At 22.8% G+C, this 17,398-nt stretch overlaps 2 protein-coding genes across 4 annotated transcripts; one reads left to right on the top strand and one right to left on the bottom strand.

Annotated features, from left to right (window-relative positions):
• Window positions 1-848: 848 nt before the first annotated feature.
• LOC122720357 (RNA-binding protein 25) lies at window positions 849-10,408 on the bottom strand. Of its 3 annotated transcripts, none has more exons than XM_043947001.1 (12): window positions 10,262-10,408; window positions 9,488-9,630; window positions 8,249-8,603; window positions 7,716-7,910; window positions 7,494-7,609; window positions 3,583-3,794; window positions 2,682-3,300; window positions 2,047-2,464; window positions 1,750-1,971; window positions 1,480-1,655; window positions 1,237-1,383; window positions 849-1,168 (listed from the first exon to the last, which is right to left on the bottom strand). In XM_043947001.1, the coding sequence occupies exons 2-12, from the start codon at window positions 9,593-9,595 to the stop codon at window positions 1,076-1,078; spliced, it is 2,661 nt and encodes an 886-aa protein (XP_043802936.1). In that variant the 5' UTR covers window positions 9,596-9,630; window positions 10,262-10,408; the 3' UTR covers window positions 849-1,075. The 3 variants fall into 3 exon arrangements, with proteins under 3 accessions (XP_043802936.1, XP_043802937.1, XP_043802938.1); XM_043947002.1 differs by having other exon boundaries at window positions 7,494-7,606; XM_043947003.1 differs by having other exon boundaries at window positions 8,249-8,573.
• Window positions 10,409-11,411: 1,003 nt separating this feature from the next.
• LOC122720502 (serine/threonine-protein kinase VRK1-like) lies at window positions 11,412-15,925 on the top strand. Its single transcript, XM_043947264.1, has 10 exons — window positions 11,412-11,580; window positions 12,781-12,951; window positions 13,238-13,363; window positions 13,445-13,641; window positions 13,729-13,966; window positions 14,062-14,262; window positions 14,450-14,673; window positions 14,738-14,988; window positions 15,082-15,215; window positions 15,323-15,925. Exons 2-10 carry the CDS (start codon window positions 12,786-12,788, stop codon window positions 15,394-15,396), a joined length of 1,611 nt encoding a protein of 536 aa, XP_043803199.1. The 5' UTR covers window positions 11,412-11,580; window positions 12,781-12,785; the 3' UTR covers window positions 15,397-15,925.
• Window positions 15,926-17,398: the final 1,473 nt, after the last annotated feature.

Below are 17,398 nucleotides of genomic sequence, written 5' to 3'. Positions count from 1 at the left end.
TAAATTGTTAAGTTAAAGTATTAACATTGATAAGCTAAAATAAATTAACATTAACGAAAAATTTTAAAAAATTATAAAAAAAAAATGGAAGGTATATTTATTTTATTCAAATTTTATTCAAATTATATGAATTTTTCATAAAATTATATCACAAAATATAAGATACTCAAATTCATATTTTTACATAGTATTAAATACTATAATTAAAATTGAATAAAAAAAAATTATTACATCAAATTATAAATATTCAGAATATATAAGAATATAACAACATATATTATTATTATTATTATTATTATTATTATGTATTTATTATTTAATTAATACATTAATAGCGTAATATATTTGAATCACTACCTTATCTTTTTCAATAGATTTTTTTAAATCTTTTACTAATTCCTACTTACCTCTCTTATAAAAAAATGTATTTCATACACATACTTTTTTTATATTACTATTAATTTATAACTTTTCATTAATTATATTACCGTAAAAATAGTTCCTTTTTTTAAATATCGTGTTTTTCATTGAATAGAAAATTTATAATAATATTTTTAATAACTACCTTATTAAACTAACTCAATATAAAACATAGAATATTAATTTAAAAAGATTACAAATGTCTTAAGAAAAATAATTATTTTTACCATATCCATGTACAAATTAAACTGCTTTGCAATTTGTAGGAATATTTATGATTTATAGGATTATATAATTATCTAATAAAATTTATATCTATTAAGCTTTTTTTGAAATATCTAAAAAAAAATCTATTATTTATGAACATATTAATAAAAGGTTTCTTTATAAAACTATGGATAAGCAAATTTAGAAAAACACAACTCAAATATTATAAATCGTAATTACAATTTGTATTTAACATTTCAATTGCTACACATTTAGTTTACCTATCAATCAGCAACACCTTGTTTTTCATCTAGCGAAAAATCCTACAAATTATACATAAGTAATTGTATATTAGGATATATAATCTAAATAGTACATTTTAACCAAAGGAGTTTGATGTGTAGTATAAATTTTCAAGTCGAGTTTAGTACTTTAATTGATATTTCATTTATTTAACTAAGCCCATTTTTTTAGCTTCAACTTCGTAAATTAATAACCTCCACATTTTCACTACAAAAACTTCTGCTTCTTCATCCAATACCTATAATATATATCGTAATAAAATCAATAAATTAATATTTTACATTTGACAGAACAAAAATCATTTACCATCTGTACATCATCAAGTATGCCCTGAGGAGAACTGCCAGCCATTACTTTACTACAAATAAAATCTACTAATGTAGGTTCAGGTTCTCCAATATATTCAATAATTTTTTTATTAATCCACGGCCTTATCCTTTTTTCCATTAATGTCTATAAAAATAAAAAAACTTAACATATTTTATTTATTTATAATATTATATAAAAATAATAAAACACATTCTTAAAAATATTAAAAATATATCTTACATTATCTATTACTGCCCAATCAAGTTGATATCCAAATAAAGCATTTTTATCTGTAGGTATTTTATCAATAAGGGATTTTATGTGTTTTCGTTTCTCTTCTTGACTTTTTGTACTTTCTTCTTTTCCAGCTTTAGGAGCTTCTTCATTAGATTTTTTCTTTTTTTCCTCGCCGTAATCTAAAATATAATTTGTATTAAAAAATCGTATAAAATTATATAAAAAATTATTTAAATAAAAAATAAATTAATAATTTATCTACTTATATATTACCTAAAGGAACTAGTTTACGTTTCTTTGCATTATTAGCACCATCATCATCATCGTCATTATTAAATACATCTTTAACGTCAATTCGACCTTTCTTTTTATTCTGATTTATTTGTTGTGAACTAACATTAACAGCTGTACTTGGACTAGCAGGAGTTTTATTACCAATTCCATGATCACCACCACGATTTCCTCCGCTTCCCATGGCAAATGGTATAAAATTACCTATAGCAATATAAATGTGATACACAAAAAAAATATATATTTTCTTATAAATTAAAAAATTAATTATTTACTCACTACTACCCGTTTTTTCTGGTTCACTAACAAGAGACATACGTGAATCTTCGTCTAACGTGGGTGGAATGGATTGAACTGGTGTTGTTACTGTTTGATGCGAAGGTGACGATCTCGTACCCTTTACACTCTCTCTATCCGTTTCTACAATTTCTTCATTTTCTTCCCCATCACGATGATGATTTTGATGATGACGATGATGTCTTCGATGATGATGATGATGTCTAGGTGGCGTTCTAGATGGTACTTCTGATTGGGAAGCATCATCAAATTGCACACATTCGTCACTATCACTTTCAATTGGTTCAGTTTCTATAGGTGGCATAACTTCCTTTTCTTTTTTCACTACTTTTTCATCTTCTTCGTCAATTATTGTAATAACCGGTTTAGGCTTATATTGTTCCTCCCTTTCAGCTTTCAACTAAAATTAAACAATAACAAATACATTATTTTATTATATAATATAATAAAAATTATATAATAATAAAATAAACAATGAATTATATATATATATATAAATTATATAAAAAAATATATTTTGTTCAAATAGAAAAATAAATAAATGATATAATTCTTTGATTGATCAATATTATGATAAATCATAAATCTAAATATAATGCTATTTAAAATTATTGTACCCTTTCAAATTCAGCTGCTGGATCTGGATGAGAAGCATCAGCATAAAGTTTATCGCGAAGACGTTGAAGTTCTTGACGCTCGGCGCAACGATCTCGTGAATCAGCTTCAGCTTCAAGTGCTCTCTCTTCCAAACGACGTGAAAGTTCTTTACCTTTGTAATATTTAGCATCGTCTCTTTCATCATCGTAGTCTTCGAGAAATTCTTTCAATCGTTTTGCTTCTCTTTCTCGTGCTTCCCGTTTTGCTCGACGTTTTTCCGCTTCTTTTTCATATTCTTTTTGTTTACGACGTTCCCGTGTTTCCCATGCTCTCAAACGTTCTTGATAAGCTGCTTCTTTTTCTCTTGCTCTTCTTTCGTTTTTTTTTCTTTCCTTCGCCTCTTCTTCTTCCTCTCTTTCACGCATAATTTCTCTTTCAGTTTTCCTCGCTTCTTCTCTTTCACGTTCTCTTTCACGTTCTCTGTCTCTTTCCCTTTCTCTGTCTCTTTCACGTTCACGCTCACGTTCTCTTTCACGATCACGATCTCTTTCTCGTTCTCGTTCTCTATCTCTTTCTCTATCTCTATCTCTATCACGCTCTCTATCACTTCTCTGACGATCCCTGTCTCGTTCCTTAGATCTTAAATAATAAATCATATAAAATCATTATTAAATCTGATCGTAATAGTAAAATTTTAAGTATCAGTTTAATTTTTTTTCTACTTATTTTCTACTTAATTATATTAAAATTATAAACATATAGATAATAATTAAATATTAAATTTATGCATTATATTAGATAATATAATTTATTTTGTAATAAATAATATATAATAAATATACGTTTTATGTAATGCATATTATATATATAAATTTTAAAATGAAATTAATTGCTTTTAAAAATCATTATGAATGTTATTACCTAGATTTAGATCGTCGTTTATCTCTTCTACTACTTCCAGTACTACTACTACGACCCTTATGAGATGTAGGACTACCAAGATCACCGTCCTGGTCGTCTTTAGTACTACTGCCATCTCGCCTATCTCGTCGCTCTTTTTCCCGTTTCTCTCGTTCTTCTTTTTCAACAGCTTCTTTCTTCCGTTTTACTTGAGCCTTTTCCTCTTCCTGCTTCTATAAAACACAAAAATAAAAAAATAGGTGAGACTAAATAATTAATACAAAACTTATCAGGCTGTGATAATAAAACGCAAAAACTAGCAATCGTATCCTCCTGAGTTATAAAAATTAAAGGGTAGAAAAAGGTTACTGTAAGTGTAAAGTTAGTTAATGTATATAAAAGTGGTAATATCATTACACTATAATAGTGCAGTATTATTACTTTTTTAAGTCAAAATATAGATGCCCAAATACATATGCATATTAATGAAATATGAAATATCTCGTATAAAATATTCACACAAAAAATTTGTATTGTTCAAAAAGTAATATATATATATATATATATATATATTATACATATACATATATATATATATATATATACATATATATTTTGCTAAATAATATCGAAGTATATAAAAAGTATATTGATATTATCGACAAATTAAAAAAATTTTACTATTTGGAATAAAATATTTTATTATACGGAAGTTTCAATTCCTTATGAAAAACGAGAAACTTAAAAATTTATTTTTTAAATTTTATATAAATAATTTTAATATCTAACATTTTATAAATTGCAATGTTGAACGATTACTAGTTGCACAAAAATTAACCACATATCAAGTATCATAATTCTGTTCATCTCAATGTAGTATACTCACTCCACTAGAGTATTCTCGGTCAGCAGCATCTTACACGAAATCTTGTTTACATATCAATTACCTAGGTGCAGGTATAAATTTTGGAAACAAGCATAAGAAATTTCTTAAGCTCTACTTAGATTAAGATACCTTAATGCTAACAGACGCATTGTAGAGGCCACCCAATGTACTTACAACATTGCGAATGTGCCTGTAAATTAATAGTGTCTAAAGCTATATAAGACTAAGAGTCGAAAGGGGTGAATATTTAGATTTCTTGTCAATACTCAATAATTATTAGAAAGTATTATACCAATCAGAAGCGGAGTCATCACGAAGAAGGGATTCCACCAAAACATCTTTCACTTTTGCCAAGAAACTGTCACACGTCTGTCAACTTTGTTTTCTTCTGGCTATGCAGCTGATGCAGCAAACTGTTGGATATCAAATACACAAAAGTTTGCCCACCCTTATCGTCCCGTATTATCAACGTAACGTCTTAGAAATAAATTAATATGGTTCATCCTTACTTGATATAATAATAACAATAATGGGTTATTGCTTGGAGAGTCCTAAATCATAGACTCTGATGAATATTATTTTTGTAACAAAATTAGCCTAACTTAATTTATTCCTTTCTGCTTATAACATTATCAATATAGCATACATACCTATATAAATTTACATAAAATTATAATATATAAGAAAAAACATTCAAAATTATGAATTGTTTTTTCTTATTTTTTAAGATTAGATATCCATACAATAACCCATAATCTTTTAAACTAATAAGGATAGAGTAACTGAGTGCATAAAAGTAGATGCACATATGAGGAAAAAAACAGACTGTTGAAACATGAAATATCAGTGGTCATAGGTATTCAGATGGGCAGTTCACTAACAAAACTACAAGAACCGAATGGTTGTGTTGGCTCATGGTTGTGGAGTTTACTCACGGTGTGAAGTTGACTTGGTCAGTCAGTGTGGTGGTACCGGAGAATGGAGGAGCGCGCACCTAGGTACTACATGTCTGATCGAGACGCTGACAGAAGCTGTTTACACAAAATAAAGACAACAACTGAACAGTCGCCATTGTGAAGACAAAATCATTTCATTGTGTGTAGGATTCAGAAAGTCTCGATCCTATTAATAATCTATCTAAGAATATATTATAAAATATGTCAGCGTCAAATTTCTTTGTTCAAAATGATATTTTGATTTTTAATCCTAAACAATGTGTAAAAATTAGAAATGGTACTTTACTGATCTTCTATATACTCGTACTAAATTGCTAGACTTTAAAATAAATATAAAAATGAATTACAAATAAAATAATACGCATAATTTTTAGTATAAAAAATTAAACAAATAATAAAATAATTTTAAAGAATTTTATAATTTTAAAAAATAATATAAATATTCTACAATTTTACAATAAATATAAAATTAATTATATAAGAAGAAAATCAATACTATTTATTATTAATAAAATAATATTTTTTTAAATTATATATATATTAAAAATATATCAATCTAATACTTTGATAATTAAATATCATAATATTTATTTATTTTCCATGATATATCTTTATCTGTATCATTACAAAAATATTTGTATTATTTCTTCAAAATATTTTTTTTTTTAAATATTATAAAATAGAAAATAAATTATATCTTTATATAATTATCAGTGCTAGCAATTTAGCACAATAAGTATAGAAGTAGATAAAGAAATTTGATTGTATGGAATAAGTTGTATTCAAAATACAATAGCAATAATGCTATTAGTATAACGCAGAATTATATGCGACGATTAAGAAAATGGAGTTCCAATAGAAACAGATATATTGGCTATACGGTGTCAGCATGTTGTAGAGTTACGAGATTCTCCCGTCTTAATATTGCACATTTCTTGTTTTTTCATGTTTTGTTGGTTGGATATACTCTGACTTACCGACGAGGCTGCAGCTGCCTGCGAAAATACGAGGGATGTGCTGTGATTGACTCCCTTCAGAGCCAATGAGTGAGTGAAAGAGTGGTCCCCACACACAGCATTCCTAGGCGTGTGCGTTTGCTGTGTGCGACGCACGCTGCCTGTTATTATAATTATAGCAACGAGTCACGGCTCCAATTATTTAGAGCTAACATAGCACACACGCACTTTATCACAAAATACTTAAAAACTAAAGTTTATAATTATGCACTTGTAATCCCCTTTTGCCTGCCCAAATGCATTTAATTTTTTATATAGATATGCTGCGAGTTCAACAAACAATTGTCTAACATGAATTATAGATGTAATCAAAATTAAACGCATTAAATGTTTATAAATTCATATTTACATCACATTATATTATTTAAATTATAAAAATATCTGAGAATTTATCATGTATAAATTTTACTAATTATTATTCATCAAAAATATATTAACATTTTGTTATTTCTTTATATTTATAAAATGATTAATTTTATTTTTTTATTTGAAAAAACAAAAAAAAATTCATTTATATTTATTCATATGTTTTTAAGATAATAGAATAAATATTACAAAGTATTACAAACATATTCTTAATCATTTATACAAAACAAAAAAAAAATAGAGAAATAATTATTAATTTCTATTAACATTTAAATATTAATCAAATGCAAAAAAAGGATTATAATAATATATGTTTGATATATATATATATATATTACAGTTTTGTTTTAAAAACTTTTTTTTCAAAGAAAAAATTTTAAAAATGAAAAATGAAAAACATGTAACATTATTATGTTAAATAGGAAAATAGTAAATTTTTTTTAAGAAAAACTACAATATTTTACAGAATAATGTTTATAATGCTTCATAAAAAATTTATATAAATAGCACTAATAATTTTATAACAATTATTAATATTTATTTATATACCTAAATTTTTTTGCAAATTTTTTATCCAATCCTATTTGACCACAATTCTTAATACCTTCTAATATTTTAATATATTATATTTGATAATATGACAAAAAGAAGGGCAGAAAAATAGGAATAACATAACAAAATTTATAAAATAATTATAAAAATAATTACCTTCATAACTTCCCTGAATTTTCCAATTTCTCGGGTAATCAAGTCTCTTTTACTTTCTTCTATTTCTGCATCATCCAAGTTTAAAGATTTTGCAACCATTTTCGTTTGATGTTCTTCTATAACATATAAAATATTTATTACCATATATAATATATATAAAATATATTATATAGTTCCCTAATTTAATTAAATATATTGCTACCAACAGAATGAATACGCTACCAGGAGCAGTTTGAGCCATTTCTAGATCAGCAGCATGTTCAGCTATAATTTGATTAATACGTGCTAGTGCATCTGCATCCACTACTCTCATACCCTCATCCATGTAATCTTCACCTTCTTCTCCTTCTGTTCCTTCAATTGATGTTTCATCTTGTAAAGGTGACTGACCTCCTCTTAATTTTTTTCTTCTTTCCGCTGTAATGGAAAAAATAAAAAATCCAAAAACATATCCATATACATATATACAATAGTGCTTGCTTAAATTCATAATAAAATCATTTGAACTAAATTATAATAATTCAATTTCAATATTTTCTAATATAATTTGTGCTTCAAGTTCAATATAACTCAAATATATATGATAAAAATGAAAAAAAATATTTGAATGTATTTCTAAAAAAAAATTATTATCTGTTTTGTTTGAATTGTAATACGAATTCCAATTTATTAAAATTTCAGTGAGCACTACTGTATATCTACACAAATATTCTATTTACATATATATATATATATATATATGTAAATAAATTTACCTTTAAATTGATCCAAAACAACTTTAGCTTTTGCATCAACTTTGACAACAAGTTTCTTTGTACCTATTTCCATATCATGAAGTAATCTAACTGCTCTAAGACCTGCATCAGGACCTGCATATTCGCAAAATCCAAAAGCTTGAACTCTCTTCCATGAAAGAACATGACCACATGCACCCAGAATATGTCGAATCATTACATCAGGTGCTCTTTCCATAATGTTACCAATAAATACAGTAACTGGTGGACCAGATTCTCTTTCACGACGACGATTATTGTCATGACGGTTTTGGTTACGTGCATACCGCACAGCTGGAGCTGAGGTCTGCATCGCAGATACGGGTGTTGGAATCATCTATGTTTTATAAATGGTAGTATTCTTAATAATGCACATCTCTACTCATGCAGTCCAGAACCTCCCCTCCCCCTAATAGCATATTAATCTTTTTCTTTTTATTATTCTTTATTACAGAAGCAAAACATGCATATATTAAATAGAAAGAACTGAAGAAAAAAATTTCTGTGAAAAACATAAATTTAAAAAATAATCAATTCAATCCATTCAATTCTACAGCATAAATAGTTAATTAATATGCATTCTTTAACATTATAATTTAAATGCAAAATGTTATTATAATATACAAAATAATTGCATTAATATATAGAAAAATTTATAATTATGATATAAAGTTGAAAATATAAAGCTGTGTAATAATTTCTTTTATTTAACATATGTTATCATTTATTTGCACAACATTAACAAAATTAAATATTACATGCTTTTCAATTTTATTTTTTAATATAACTAAAGATATATATTCTATTTGTTAATAAAAATTTATAACATTTAAATACATTTTTATTGTTTATTTAAAAAACAAGTTAAATAAACAAGTTTAATATTATATATATATATATATAAATAAATTATAATATATTGACTTTTAATTACATTTAATCAAGTATTAAGAGATTAATATTTGAAAAATATATTATGTATATTTTTATTCTCTATAAAAATAAATAAAAATTTATATTTTCTAAATTATTTTATATTAAAATTTTAATTAAGAAAATAATTTTATTAACTTATCTCAAGTGCATAGAAAATATGTAACAGAAGATTATAAATTTATCAGTGCATAGAAGATATTTAACAGAAGATTAAAAATTTACCAATACCACGCAAAAACACGAAAAATATCATGCTTAGATAAAATTAATTTTATGTTGACTTACATGTGCCATAGGCATTACACCACCAATAATTGGTGGAGGTGCGCCAACCATGTAAGGCATTGGTGGCATGCCTGGTATTCCCATTGGAGGTTGACCAGGATAAGACATTTCTTATTTTAAATAATACTATGGCAGTGTCCTCACTAAAATATATAACACATTAATTTAATATCTGATTTAATATAAAAAAAAATATAAAAGATATATAATAATATGTATAATAAAAGATATATAATAATATATATAAATATAAAAGATAGTAAAGATTAATTTGATTTTGAATTTAATAAATTTTATTATTGAATTTAATAAATTATTATAATTTATACTTACAATTATAATAATTTAATTTATAAAATATAGATAATAAAATGATGAAGATAAAAATTTACTAAATGTGTTAGAAACCTAATATTTGTACTTGTATTAAATAGTTAAGAATATGTATATATTTTAATTATGTTATATTTACAAAATAAAAATATCATATAAAGTGTCTTAAAAATTATCGTTAAATAACCTTTAATATATAACAATATTTCTAAGTATTCTTGAAATACAATTAAATACAAACATTAATTCAACATTATATTAATTAATATTTCATAACGAATATTTGAACTATGTATAAATACATAAATATTATTCGATAAATTTATTATATAAAAACATACTTTTCATAATAATAATTATAGATACTAGACAAGACACTAATGGATGCTTTAGTATTCTAACCATTAAATAATCGTAATGAAAGACTAATTTCATACTTACATAATATATTTGAAAATAGAAATAAAACATCAACCATCGTTTAAAAAATATTTACGTCATTTTATTAGAACTTTAGAGATAAAGAAATATTACAATAAACACATAAATTGAAACTTCCACTTTCACAATCCGTCAGCTTGTAATCACTTCTTTTCGCCCATTACGGCTTCATGCGCTGATTGCTTCTAGAAGGCTATGGTTGATGGTACATTTCCCATGTGTTCAAAAACTCATCTTAAAAAATTGTATTATATATGTTTATTTTATTATACGTTTGTTTCATAATTTGTTAAATATTTATTATGTTATATTAATGCAAAATATATTAATATTAATATTAAATGATTTAAATTATATATATTATTTATTAATTATATTTTTTGTAAGAATACTTAATTTTAATTCAAATTTTCATGTATTTTGTTATTATATAAAGTATGTTATAAAAAGTATCATTACAATGTAATATAATAAATCTATGTTTACGTATATTAATGCCAGAGAAACCGGTTTATGTATCAAATTGCATTATAATTACATCAATCTTTTTATATAGCTTTTATATATAATATTATTTGAAAATTTATTAAATATTTATAATTGCAATTCTTTTTTTTTTATTATTTTTTAGTTATCTCAAATTTGGAATATAAAAAATAATTATAAAAATTTTACATCGTTATTCAATATTTAAATAAAAATCTTTGCATAAAACTAATATGGAATTAGTTAAAATATTTAATTCTTTATTCAGATAAAAATTTATGTAAATATTTGATTGATTATTTAACATTATTAATTATGAATAATTGTATTAGAAAAAAATATTCATTAAATGTGCATAAAATTTCATTATCATGTATATGTAAATCCATTTTTCTTTATATTTATGAAAATGAATTAAATATATCAGGAAATAATTAAAGAATTATTAATAAAATTATTAATAAAAATGATTATATAAAAATCCTGAAAATTTTTAACGTTTTTAATATAATTTTTAATACTTTCTATATTTAAAATCTTATAAATTTAAAACATAATTGTAAAATAAAATAGACTATTTTTAATTGTCATTTCTAAAATTTAAATATTTGGTCAAAATAATATGAATTTAAGGACGCCTTCTTTAGTTAATCGGTTTCCGTTAAACACCTTAGTTCATGAAATGGCAGTGTGGTGCATTCTTACGCTAGGTGAAATCTTTTCGAGCATTAAGTTTCAAAACACAAAAAAGAAATACTTTAAATTATCGAAGATTCCAATGTGCCAGATAATTAAAGAGATTGTGTGCAATGTCCTCTAATTTCTCTTCTGAGGTATACGAGCTAAAATGAAACTGTATTGGTGTTTTTCATTAATTATTTTAGTTGACAGTTGAACATGGAATCCTTAAAATTAGATTTTTATTCTTATTTAGAAGGATAGAAAATAATATTATTTTGAAAATAAATTAAATGAATTATATATGAACTTTTGAAAAAATATAATAAATAATAATATAGTAATTTTTATAGTAATATTTATGTAATTTATTAATAACCTTATAAGTATTTAAATAATATATATTTTCTGTTATATTAGTAACGATTATTGTATAATAACATAGAATGCACATTTCTATTTCTTATTTTTATATTTTAGTATTGATATTTCATTATTACATAGTAATGCATGTATTAAATTGTTATTTAATTAAAAAATAAATAAATTATAAATTTACGTTTATTATGAAAAATAAATTATTTGTTAGAATAGGATGTATTCAAATATTATTAATTTCAAAATATATGTTATTCTGATGTAATAGTTTAAAAATTTTCATATAATGCAGGTAATGAAATCTTTTCTATGGGTAAAATTTATAAAAAAATTATTTTTTTATATTTTTAATACATAAATATTTTTACATAATTAATGATTTGATACATATGTATATACATAAATTTATTTATATATATACATATACATAAATTTATTTATATATATATATATATTATTTATATATATTTATATATATATATACATTAATTTATATTTTAGATTTTTAATTATATTATATCTTTCTTTAATTATTATATTTATATTAAACATTTTTATTATTATATACATATAGATATAAAATTAATATAAATAGAAATGTAAAATATAATTTATTTTTTTTAAATTTAAATTTAATGTTTTAATAGGTAATGTTTTAATGTATATATAAAATAATTTTTAATTAATTATTTATATTTTATATACAGAAATACAAATGATATGATATATAATTAAATATCAAATGTTGAAAATATTTTTAATCTTTTTATTTATAAATTTCTTTTGAACTTACATATAAAATGTAATGAAATATATAGAAGAAAATTAATTTTATTTCATTTTAAAATATGTCTGAATGTGAAAATAATTTACAAAAAATATATAATCTTTTAGTTTTAATAAATTCAGTTAATATTTTAATCATATGTAATGTATAAATTAATGAATTTTTGAATTTTATGTAAATAACTACATAGTGATAATGGCACCAAGACGAGTTGAAGAAATACCTGTTAAAAGAGTAGCAGCATTAGGTTGCAAATTACCTGATCAATTACCAGCTGGAGAAATATTAATAGATATTACACAGAAGAAATGGAGATTAGGACACACAATAGGATATGGAGGATTTGGTGATATATATTTAGGTATTATTTATCATTATAATATTTTTTTTTTAAATAAAAATAATAATAATAATAATAAACAAAAAATATATTGTAATTATTTTTATAATATTAAAAGATAATATATTATTAAAATAATATAAAACTTACTTCAAATAAAAATACATAATGTATTTTGATTTTTGTTAAAATATATTTTTAAATATTATATACATAATATTATATATATAATATTATCATTATATTATAAATAATTAAGAATATATTATATATCTTTTACTATTAATTTTAAAATTCTATATTATAGCATCAAATAACATTAATGTTCCTGTTGAACAAGATGCAAAATATGTAATAAAAATTGAACCACATAATAATGGTCCATTATTTGTTGAAATGAATTTTTATATAAGAGCAGCTCGTAAGCATATGAGTAAGTAATTAAATTATATAATATATGTATAATATATTTTTAACTTATATTTTATATCTATATTTTTATTATAAATTTTAGTTGATAGCTGGTGTAAATCTCAAGGGAAAAGACGAATAGGTGTTCCAACATATGAAGGATCAGGTTCTCATATGTATCAAGGACAAAAATATAGATTTTTAGTGATTCCAAGATATGGCATTGATATTGGAAAATTATTTGTATCAAATGGAAGAAAATTACCAACCAAACTTGTTAACAGGCTAGCTGTTCAAATGGTATTTAATTATAAAATTAATGAATTTACAAATTGAATTAAAAAATATTCTATAATTCATAATTTTTAAAATTTGTCACATCTATAGTTGGATGCCCTTGAATATATTCATAGTCAAGGATATGCTCATGCAGATGTTAAGGGATCAAATATTTTGCTAAGTGAAGAAGATGGTACTACAAGAAAATCTCAAGTTTATTTAGTTGATTATGGTTTGGCATATCGTTTTCGTACAAATGCAGGTATACATAAGCCATTTGTTCATGATGAAAGAAGAGCCCATGAAGGAACATTAGAATTCACATCAAGAGATGCACATCATGGAAGTAAGTTTCTTGTGAATATATATATATATATATATATTTTTTTTTTTTTTTTTAAATCATTGTGTTTGATGATAAATTAATATTATTATTATTAGCTCATTCAAGAAGAGGAGATTTAGAAACATTAGGTTATAACATATTACAATGGTTGTGTGGTAAATTACCTTGGGAAAGAGAAAATGATAATGCAACATCAATAATAAATCCAGAAGAAGTTCATACACAGAAAGAAATTTTACTTTCAAATTTACCATTATTTATGCATAAATGTTTTCCTTATAAAAAGGAACCTCCTGGTAAGTTATTAAATTATTTATTAAATATACTATAATAATATTTTTAAATTTAATTTTATTTAAGCACAAAAAAATAATGTATATTTATTTTATTATCTTAAATAAAATTCTATTTTAGAAATATTAATAATTTATAAATTAAAGAATGATTTTAAATTAAGTATTAATAATTAATATTTTTTATTAGCTGCCATTATGGAATATATGAAATATATTACCGAATTGGGATTTGAAACTAAACCTAATTATTCCTATCTACGTAGTTTATTTCAGTCTGGTTCTAGGCAAAAAACTGATGTTCCTACATGTTTACATAATATAAGAGAATCTAACGAAAATATTTCTTATCCCATATCTTTCAAACGACCATACTTACGAGAAAGAAAACCTTGCAGACCTGTTAATGGCGAGGTATTTTATTACTATACTCTAATATTAAATTTTATTTCATTATGATAATAAATATTATTTTTAGATACGTGTGACGCGAAATACACAACCGAAATATCCAGTTGAACAAAAAGAATTTTGTTGGGAAGCTGTATTGGCACTTCATCCTGATAAACTTGCAAAAATTAGTATTCAAACTCCACCTTCACCACTTACACCACCTCCATCTCCACCTCCTCCATCCTTGCCTACATATGCCATGTTAAGAGTAATTGAAAGAATGAAAGAGAAACAATCAGGTGCATTTCGACACAAATCATTACCAAAATCTCTAGAGTAAATATCAATTTAATTTATTAATTATTTGATATTTTAATATATTAAATATAATAAAAATATAATATAACAATTATATATTTTTTAAAACAGTGAACTCAAAACAAAATGGATGACACCAGCCATGGAACAAGTAGTTGAATTAAAAAAGAAAACTTCTTTAACAGCGCTTTCTTTACGTAAATCTTCACCATGTATGACACGATCCCGTGGAGCTCAATTAAAACGTAAGTTTTTATGTATTTTTTTATAAATTATGTAATTGATTATTTTTTTATAAATATATATGAAGTGTGTTAATTGTAATCTTTTAATTTAATTACATATCTGTTAGGACTTGGAAATGAAAAATCTTATAAACGAATACAAAGCAAGAAAAGAAGAAAATGTACATCAACAGAAGTATGATAAATTTCTTTAAATATCACATGTCTTCATTCCTTGGACAATGGAATCATTAACAAATTATCTAAATAATGGATATATAATTAAGTATTATTTCATATTAGTTTATTTAGATTTTGTAAGAATATACTCTTCATTAAACTCCTGTTTAAAGGACAAAATTTCATTTATTAGGAATGCCTCGGATGTATTTAGTACTACATCAACTTTTGTAAGACTGCTTCATTATCATGATTTGTTCTTTAATAAGCCTTTAATATAAGATCTTTTTAACAACTATATAGCGAACAAAGATTTATAAATAATTCAGCTCATAATTAGATGAGTTATTTTCTTTTAAAATGTAATTTCAATATAATTGAAAGATTATTAAATAGATGCAGTAATGAAACATCACTATTTCTAAGTAGTAGAAATATTACATATTTTGTACATATAGACAAAATATGTAATGTTTAATTTCATGATAGATTAATGATCTGAATATTAATTTAAAATTGTTTTAATTCATTTGTTTATTTTATAAAATAGCTCAAAAAAGCACAATATGCTCTTCATAAATAATGTTAAAATTTCATTAAATTTCTTTATTAAAATAATTTGTAATTTTTAAAATATTTAAATTATATTCATCTTTTTTTATATATTATTATATATTATAATTATTATAATTATATTATATAATATAATATAATTATATATAATATATAATTATAAATTATTTTACAAATCTCATTAATATTTCTTAAAACTATGAATAAAATATTTTGTTCCTTTATTAATATAATATTTTAATTTTATGAATATAGTCATTTCTAAATCTCATAAAAAAATATAGACTTTGATGTATTAATCAAAATTAAATAATTTTCTTAAAATACCAAAATATATATTCAAACAGAATAGAATTTCTAAATATTGTCTATAATATAAATAAAATTGTAGTATACTTCAATATATTGCAAAAAATTGTGAAATATAAGTAAAAATAACTGTGAACTGTTATTAGTTCAACAGACCAGTATTGAGCCTTTAAGTGCTTATATATGATTAAAATATAACAGTTTATGTTTGTTACTTTATAATCTAATGACAAGAAGTGTGTGCAGCATAAAAAAGCGACTAATATTTTAATTTAGTTTTAGATTTTATATATGACATGTAGCTAAAAAATACAATCTTATGTTTCTAACATTTTGCAATACATCAACATATAATATTATCTCGTGTCGTTTTAATCTAATTTGTATTGATTCAGATTTAATATTTACATAACACTTGTATATATTTATTGTAAGAGACATGTATAGATGGAAGCGAGAATTTATTTACAGTAAATTTGTGATAATTAATTTGTATTTTTTTAAGTTACATGTACCTGTGCCAGAAAAGCAGTGTTGTTAAAGACTTAAAAATGTATTGTAATGAAAAATATACATATGCATTTGTAATCTTTTCTATGTTAGATTTCATCATATATTCTGGTTTATCATATATCATGAATCTACGATATGAGCTTTTTATGTTTATTAATATTTTTCTAATTTAATTATAGAATATGTAATTAAATATTTATTATATTAAGCAAACAATACATAAATATTTATTAACAGCACTGCACAAGATTTTTAAAGTATTGTCAACAAAATTATTAGAAAAAGAATATAATAAAATTTATTTGCTAGGTTGTATCACATTATAATCAAATGACTATTAATAATGTAAGTGAATAATAAATAAATGATAAAAATAAAACATATAAATCAGGTATAGAATTTAATTGTATGAATATATTATCGTACACATTTTATATATTATTGTATATTTGAAGAAATATAAAACATAATATACATATAATAAATAACTTATTTGCATTTATATTTTACCTAATAATAAAATAAAAAATTAATTTTTTAATCTAATATTATATTTTTACTATAAAAAATTTGCATAATTGATTATATTTAATAAAAAGAGATTATTATATATTTTTTCAACAACATTA

The sequence above is a fragment of the Apis laboriosa genome, unplaced genomic scaffold, assembly GCF_014066325.1.
Source record: "Apis laboriosa isolate Shangri-la unplaced genomic scaffold, ASM1406632v1 scaffold12_cov154, whole genome shotgun sequence".
Lineage (NCBI taxonomy): Eukaryota > Metazoa > Arthropoda > Insecta > Hymenoptera > Apidae > Apis > Apis laboriosa.
This window is presented reverse-complemented; position numbering and strand designations above follow the sequence as displayed.